The sequence below is a fragment of the Arvicola amphibius genome, chromosome 1 (assembly GCF_903992535.2).
Source record: "Arvicola amphibius chromosome 1, mArvAmp1.2, whole genome shotgun sequence".
NCBI classification, from domain to species: domain Eukaryota; kingdom Metazoa; phylum Chordata; class Mammalia; order Rodentia; family Cricetidae; genus Arvicola; species Arvicola amphibius.
In genome coordinates, this window is record NC_052047.1 from 30,073,869 (window position 1) to 30,082,632 (window position 8,764).

Consider the following 8,764-nt stretch of genomic DNA (forward strand, 5'->3'; position numbering starts at 1 on the left):
TCCTCTTTTTTTTTTTTTTTTTTTTTGGTTTTTCGAGACAGGGTTTCCCTGTAGTTTCTAGAGCCTGTCCTGGAACTAGCTCTTGTAGACCAGGCTGGCCTCGAACTCAGAGATCCGCCTGCCTCTGCCTCCCGAGTGCTGGGATTAAAGGCCTGCGCCACCACTGCCCGGCCTCGCAATCCTTTATATGTCACCGGTCATAATAGCAATGAATTCCTCTTGGTTTATTTCCCCATCACCGTCTTTATCAAATTCTTCCATCACAGCCCGGAGTTCTTCATCACTCATATTTTCGCCCAGTTCTCTGGCAACACGTTGCAAATTCCTCAGGCTTATTTTACCTGTATCATCGTCATCAAATAGTTTAAATGCTTTCAGTATCTCTTCATGTGGATCTCTTTCCAATATCCAGTCTGTCACAGCTTCATTAAAATCTTGGAAGGTGATTTTGCCTGTGGCTTCTCTGTCATAATCTTTAAGAATCTTCAGCACATCAGCTTTTTTCACATCAAACCCCAAGGCTCTTATTGCCACCTTTAATTCGTGATAATCTATCACGTGGTCTTTGTCGGTATCAAAGAGCTCAAAGGCATCATTAATTTCTTGCTTCTGTTCTTCAGAGAGCTCTCTTCACTTTTTCCTCTTTGTTTTGTCTACTACAAGATCACTTCTCAGAGCTAAACTCATTTTCTCTTCCGACCGAGATGTTCCGCCCAGGCCCTTTTCCAGAAGACCCGCTCAACCCCTCTGATCTTTCTTTAGCTTTAGTTCCTCAAGGAGATTTATGTGTGCTGTACTGTGCACAGGGCTGAGTTAATGATCTCCAGGATAGTTTCCACCAGATTGTGCTATGCTTAAATATCCCTAAAATAAACTAACTGGGGCCAGACTCCTGAAGTTTGAACCAACACCGGCTACCTAGGTGTGTTGAACTGACCAACCTTCTTCCCTCCTTCAGATTACTCTGCTGGTTGTGATGGAGATGCTCCCCCTGCCACACACACACACATACACACACACACACAAACACACACACTGCAAACAAGTGCTCTACCAATAAACTACAGCCCAGCCCTTGGCTTTTTGCATACAGTTTAACTTTGGCTCTGACAAGAAAAAGCTGGTGATTCCGCTAACTCAGCTCTTGGCCACTATTTAGAATTCAGCACCATCACTTCCGCCAAGCCAGAAGATATCTCTCAGGAACCAGAGAATTGTTACATTGCTAAGCAAGCCAATCAATGTTACAAATCAGTCTCTGGCTACCGGGGAGAAATGTAAGTGTTGCCACCATCAAATACAAACTTTATTTAATTGTTCACATCTTTAGAATTCTTAGTCAAACTGGGTTTGCTGCTTGGGCTCTCTGCTTTTCATTAAGTGGATAATTTATCCCTTGAAGTGGTTTACTACAGTGATCTGCTTTGGTGTAAGAACAAGTTAACAAGGAGAAAGCTGGAAGGTTGTCCGGCAGGTTTTGACCGTTCTGCTGTAGGTCCTCAGGACCCACCAGGAAGCAGGCATCTGGGGCAGAAGTCTGCTATGGTGTGTCAGAAGCAGGGTCTGTTCCTCACATTGAGCAGTCACCAGCCCTCACCATCAAGTGGGCTGCAAACTTGTGAAAAAAAACTTGCAAGATGTGTGGGGGTTATCAAAAGCCTTAGCATGGGACAGCAGGTTAGAACTGTAGATAAGCTTGCAGGAAAGCAGAAATCAATGGAACAAAGGGGTAAACGTTGTCTCTAGCCAGCCTCATCCAGAGTCATCCATATGGGAGAATCAGAGCATGAGCAGAGTGTAGAAAGAACGGCGGGCTGCGTCCTGCCACCTGGCTAGCTTTACACCCGAAATTACTACACAGAAACTGTATTCTTTTAAACACTGCTTGGCCCATTAGTTTCAGCCTATTATTGGCTAATTCTCACATCTTGCTTTAACCCATATTTAGTAATCTGTGTAGCACCACGAGGTTGTGGCTTACCAGGAAAGATCCTAACCTGCGTCAGTCTCAGAGAGGAGAGTCATGGCAACTGCCTGAGGCGTCTGCCTGACTCTGCTTTCTTTCTCCCACAATTCTGTTCTGTCTACTCCGCCTAATTTTCTGTCCTATTAAAGGGCCAAGGCAGTTTCTTTATTAACCAAAGAAAGTAACACATAGACAGATGACCCTCCTCCATCAGCAGAGCATGAGACCCATTATTGATGCCATTCAGCCCACGGTGCCCTAATAAAGCTATTGCATGATGAAAATATCCTAAAACTACATTTAGTAGACCTAGCCTACATAGCGGCATAGCTAGATCTTTCCCACTCTAAACGTGCTAAGAGCATGGTCTGCAGTTGGGTAGAAGTCTAACAGAAGGCCTGTTTTATGATAGTCTCCACTCTGTAAATATGTCTCACAGGATCTGCTGAACTCTGTAATGGATTGAGAAACAAGATGTTGTATGGGTGCTTTCTTACCCTTATCACAGAAAACAAGTTGAATCATCATATCTTGGAGAGCACATGTATATTAAAGGTAATATATTGCTGTGGAATATTCCCTTACACTGTGTGAAGATGTGACACTGTGATTGGTTAATAAAGAGCTCAATGGCCAATAGCTAGGCAGGAAGAGACTAAGCAGGACTTCTGGGAACAGCGTGGTCTTGGGGAAGAAGAAAGGCAGAGTCCCCAGCCAGATACAGAGGAAGCAGGGCATGCGAGAGGAGAGGTAAAAGCCACAAGCCATGTGACAGCACTTAGATTAATAGCAACAGATTGATTTAAGTTATAAGAACTAGTTAGAAACAAGCCTAAGATAAGGCCAAGCTTTCATAATTAGTAATAAGTCTCTTTATCATGATTTGGGGGCAGGCAATCCTAAAAGCCTGCTACAATTAATGGAAATTAAAATGTGTTGTTAATTTACTTTACCCTGGATGTACCTAAAGAAGAGACAAATTTGCTATATAAATTGGCAAGCCTGTCTCACACATTTGGACTTTGTCTAGACAATCTAATGAAATGTTCTCAGCAGAGACTGACATTGAGGGATGAGCCTTGTTCAGCAACAAAACATGAAAATGATTTAATGTGTCATCTCCTTGGAGCACTCCAGGGACATCTTAAGAGTACAGCTATAATCTTCCAGGACCAAGCTTAGAGGCGCTCAGGATGGTCCAGCATTTGCATACCATTGTAGGCTTCCCTACGACAGCTCGTAGCAATTCTAGGCTGTCTCAAAATCCTGGTAATGGAATTGCTTACCATAGTACCAGAAAGGCTAGCAAGGCTCCAATCAGCATGGGGGTATGTTTTCAGGCAGTCTCTCTCTCTCTCTCTCTCTCTCTCTCTCTCGTGTGTGTGTGTGTGTGTGTGTGTGTGTGTGTGTGTGTGTGTGTGTGTGTGCTGAACACATTTGTGACAGGATCCAGTGTGTTTTCCTTGCTGAGGAGAAAATTATTGTGAAAATGTTGAAGGCACAAGCACAAAGTCAAAAAGTGAACATGTATGAAGTTTTTTAAAGTAAGAAGACTAAAGACTTGTTCTATTTGGGGAAAGTGTGTTTATTTCTTGGCTCATCTGTGACGTGGCTAGAAAGGATATTTGAAGATTTCAAGCAGGGCATGGTTGTGTACACCATTAATCCCAGCACTCAGGAGGCAGAGGCAGGCAGATCTGTGAGTTTGAGGCCAGCCTGGTCTACAGAATAAGTAGCTGGACGGCCGCTGGTCGAGCATCCCACCGTGCCCTGTTAACTAAGGCAGACATTTATCTCTCAAATTTGCCCTCATTTGTGTGACCCTGGAGTTCAAAGCAGGAGCTGAAGTGTATTCTGCATAAAATGTTACTTCTTAATAAAAAAAATTAGCAGGATAATTACCTTGTGTTTACTCACTTTGTCCAAATAACCATAACTTCCAACAGAATTTATTGTATATGTGATACACACTCATTGTATATACACATTATCTAGTTATGATGTGACATACTGCTTATAATGCTTTAACACTCTCATTTAAACAAAGATATCTTTCACAGTCGAGACTATGCATTTTCTGTTAATGCTACAGAGTAATGAGTTATGATTTAATAAAATGTAATGCAAATATGTCATTCCTTCGATACTCATTTGGTACAAACTGCTGATCAGCAAAAGCTTCTCCAACCAGAAAATGTAATTTTGTGTATTTCAAGTTTGGCGACGATTTCAAAGACTGATCCAGAAACTGCAAAGTTCAGGATCAGCCAGATTACACAGTGAAGACAGGCAAGAGCATGTCAAACACCAGCATCTTCCTCGCGTCTCTCCCTCCACAGAAACAGTTCAGTTTTTCATTTTTTTCCCTTCCTCGCTTCCTTTTCTTTGAGCAAGTTTGAAGCCGGACTCAAAGTTACTATATACTGAGGGTGACCTTGAATTCTGATTCCCCCCCCCCCCCACCTCCCGCTTCCGTCTCGCGAGCGCTGGGGTTACAGGTGTGTGCACCACCCTGTTGATGCGGTGCAGGGGCCTGAACCCAGGCCTGTGCGTTCTAGGCAAGCACACTCTGAGCTACACTGTTGCCAAATCTTGTTTCCCTTGTTTTCACTCGAACGTTTTTGGATTGTTTCCAGACCTTACTGCAGAATCAGCTGGGCAGTACACAGGGTTGCACCGGGACTCAGTCACACACTGAAACACGGAATTTGTGTACTCTGTGCCGTGACCCCGCCCAAAGTGTGGGAACAGAACACTGAAATCAAACCAATGACACTCCAGCTTCCTGGGGTTTCCCCCGCTCAGCACCTGCTCTCAAGCTTGAGATCCACTGAATGCTGCCTGGCTCCACGTGGAGGAGGTCGCCTCTGCGTGCTGCTGGCCAGAGAGACTAAGAAACCGCCATGTGAACTTTCAGGGGAAGACCATCTGGGGCCCTTGCTTTGGTCCAGCCCCTAGCTCAGCGGCTCCGTTCTGTTCTGTGAAAGAGCCCTGCTTTGCCCCTCACCGAATCCGGACCAGAAACTCCTTGAGGACAGGCTGTGTGCCTTTGGAGTCTGACTCCCCATGCAGAGGTCTTGCAGATGTTGGTGTGCTGTAAGTATGTCCGTCTCAGGTGGTGGACTCCCAGAAGCTGCACTTTCCACCTGACAGCCTAAACATACCTGAAAAGAATCTGTCTTAAACTTCCGGTTAGGGGCCTCAGTCTTCTCAAGCATTGGAGTGGCTTTCTGGCCCTCTATACACTGGTCTGGGGGAGACCATTCCGTCTGGCATTCTCACACATGAAGACTCCACGGCGCAGTGAGGAAGGTCAGAGAATGACAATGACGATTCTGCTTCGGGCACTGAAACGATTAGCAAAGGCCCTACCGAATCTGGGTTTCCACTTCTTGACTTTGGGTTATTTATCTATTCTGGGCCCCAGTTTTCTCATTAGAAATGAAAATTATACTAGGCTGATGTCGTTATGGCAATTTGTTCATGAATATCAATGGAGGTCAGTTGTTTCCACTTGTCACTGCTATTAGTGTGGTCTAAGACACGCCATGGTGTCCATGCTTTGGGCTAGGCTTTGCACATGGCCTACTTTAAGGTCTTCTTCCCATTTTGTGTACATGCAATTGGTCATTCTGAACTATATATTTGACCTATATATTTCCCAGTACTATTTTCTATTTGCTTTTTTTCAAAGTCTCTGGTTAGACAGGTAGGTAGGTGGGGTGCACTATCAAAGTCTTTTGTTTTCGAGATGAGTGTTTTGCCTGCATCTATTCATGTGCACCACATGTGTGCCTGGTGTCTTTGAAGGTCATTAAAGGGTGTCATATGCCCTGAAACTGGAATTATAAATGGTTGTGAGCCATCATGTGGGTGCTGGAGTTGAACCCCAATCCTCTGGAAAAGCCATCTCTCCAGCTCCATGTTTCCATTTGGTATCTGAATATATGGGTGTTCTGGTAGGGCCTCATTCTTATGGGGCAGAAAGTGTTATAAGGACTAAGGAACTTCTCCAGCCCTTTGGAACACTCCAGCCCTTTGGAACAGATACCTTCTGGGTCGGAGTTTTGTCTGGAGTCCTTTCTGAATACATTCTAAATAAATACTCTCAAAGAGTGCCATGGTTTATTAAGAGACATTCTCTCACCTCTACACGTGGATGGGAAAGGAAAAGGGTTGGGGACAGATGCAAATGACAGATGACAGACCTGGGAAGTGAAATGAGCAATGGTTTATCAAGTTCTGCATGTCAGCAACCGTGGCATTCTGATGGGTGGGGAGGATCAGGAGTTCGGGGTCATCCTCACTAAGAGTGAGTTTCAAACCAACCCCAGCTACATGAGACCTGTTTCATAAAAACAAACAAAGCAGCATAAAGAATATTTTAGCCGGGTGGTGGTGGCGCACGCCTTTAATCCCAGCACTCGGGAGGCAGAGGCAGGCGGATCTCTGTGAGTTCGAGACCAGCCTGGTCTACAAGAAGCTAGTTCAGGACAGGCTCCAAAACTACAGAGAAACCCTGTCTCGAAAAAACAAACAAAACAAAAAAAAAAAAAGAATATTTTTAAATAGACGGGTCAGGGGTTGTTTTTCCAGAGGACCTGGGTTCAGTTTCCAGCTCCCACATGACAGCTCACAATCAACATACTCCAGTATTAGGGGATCTGACTTTCTGGTCTTCCGACATATATGCAGAAAAACACTCACACATATAAAATTAAAAAATATTTTTAAAAACAAGTCTCTCACTGGGTGGTGGTATATGCCTGCCTTTAATGCGCACTAGGTAGCAGAAGCAGGCAGATCTCTGAGAGAAACCTTGTCTCAGAAGAAAACAAACAAAGCACAAAACAAAAACAAAAAACAAAAACAGAACAACAAAAACCCCAAGTCTCGTTTTTCTGAGGTTTTGAAAAGTCAAGAACATTGCCACAGTCCTCATGGTCAAGCTCGGACTTCATTCATTAACAAGGGTTTTCCCAGTACCTACGATACATAAAGCAACGTATGAAAAATAGGGGTTCACTGATAACGGGCAGTCCAACCTTCAAGGAGGGAAGTAGAGAAGGAAGACGCAAACGAAGGGTTGTAATACAGACCCATGGGTGGCAGCGTCACTAGAGTTCAGGGCAAGGCTTACCATCAGCAGCCTGTTTTGATCTCACCAGCTCTTTTCCCCTCCCTACATTACTGACTTTTGCCAGTCATTGAGCAATTTCCTTCCTACTGTGAACAGGGCACACCTGTATCATTTGTCAAAACAAGAGGCTTTCTGTGTGTCCATTTGTCTCCATGGCCACAGAGGGATAAGTGGTCGGGTATTAGATTCAGAGGCAGTAGCCTGGGGGCTGTGACGTCAGCTTTCTAGTCGTCAAGGTCTAGTTCCCACTGCCAGTCTCTTACTCTGCAGCACACCTAACAGCCCTGCTTTTATATCAAACCCAAGCTGCAAGAGGGCCCTGCATTTATTTTAGGATCGAGCAGCAGGTAGAAACTGGCAGGATAGATGGTGTGATGGGGGTGATCCATGAAGGGTAAGGAAGAGTTCGTAGAAGCTGGAGACAAGAAGCCCTTAAAGCAGCGAAGTTCAACAGGACGTGTGTCTGATGAAACTTGACAGTCTTGCTAACACTCACAGGCAGCAGCAAGCCAGGAGGAGACATAAACACATTACTCCATCTCAAAAATGGAAATTTAAAAAAAAGCTCTGAACCATGCTTACTACTGCTATCAACCTGCTGTGTTCAGAGGTGGCCACATAAAGCTGAACTGAAGGAGACATGGTGTTTCATCCAAAAAGGCTGGGGAACACAGTTTAGTGGATAAAGCACTTGCAAGGCTGTGGGTTCGAACCCCAGCTGGAAGGATAAACACACACCAAACCAAGTGTTCAAGGTCTCAGAAAGATGACAGTGTTTAGGACATTTCAAAAGGGACAGGTTGAGATGGCTCAGCAGGCAAGAGCACCTCTGCTCTTCCTGTGGACACAGATTTGGCTCATGGTAGCCAAATGGTGGTTCACAACCATTCATAACTCTTCCCAGAAGATCTGACCTCCATGGAAACCAGGCATGCAATGTGGTACACATATATGCAAGCAAAACACTCAAACCTTAAAAAGGCATTTCACAACATAAAATGGAAACCATGGAAGGTTTCTTGGCCTTGTAGAACCAGCCCAATGGTGTCACTGAATCTTATTTTTTATGTGGAGCCCAACAGACACAGGAGGCTTGGCGTAATAAAGTGACTCATACATTGATCCATGAAAGGTCCAGGTTTTAGAAAGGATTAAGCTGGTTCCGGCAGGACGGCATGAGGCCTTTGGTTCCTCCCTTGGTGAGTGGGAGTCGGCTGAGAAAACTCCATAGAAGCAAATAAGAGACATTTAGGGAAAAGGAAGATTAAGGGGGCAGGGTCAAGAGACTGCAACAACCCTAGAGAATACGCCTAATGTCGGGGCCCAGTTCTAGCCAGGACCATAAATTATCTCTCTAGACCAGACCCCAACACAAACTCTCTCATTCATAAGAATCTGTATGACACTGGCTGGACCTCAGGAAGGCTATGGACAAGAGACTGTGTTTGGCTTCTTCACCTGCAATAGCTAACTAGTGACATTATGCCTAAGATTGCCATTGAGGGTAAACAAGGCAGGTAACGAATGCTGAGTTCCCCGGTCTCCAGACTGTGGCTTACCCACAGTAATGCACCCAGATCAGACCGTATGAGCTCCGGCACTTGAGCTGCTGGGTCCTAGGAAGGTGTGGGCTTGACTAGCGTAGGTATAGATGGGGC

At 44.9% G+C, this 8,764-nt stretch overlaps 1 protein-coding gene across 1 annotated transcript; it reads right to left on the reverse strand.

The window, feature by feature from the left end:
* Positions 1–183: 183 nt before the first annotated feature.
* LOC119803008 (centrin-3-like) lies at positions 184–687 on the reverse strand. Its single transcript, XM_038314203.1, is given in 1 exon segment — positions 184–687. A coding segment is annotated over 1 exon segment (504 nt).
* Between the last annotated feature and the right edge of the window lie 8,077 nt (positions 688–8,764).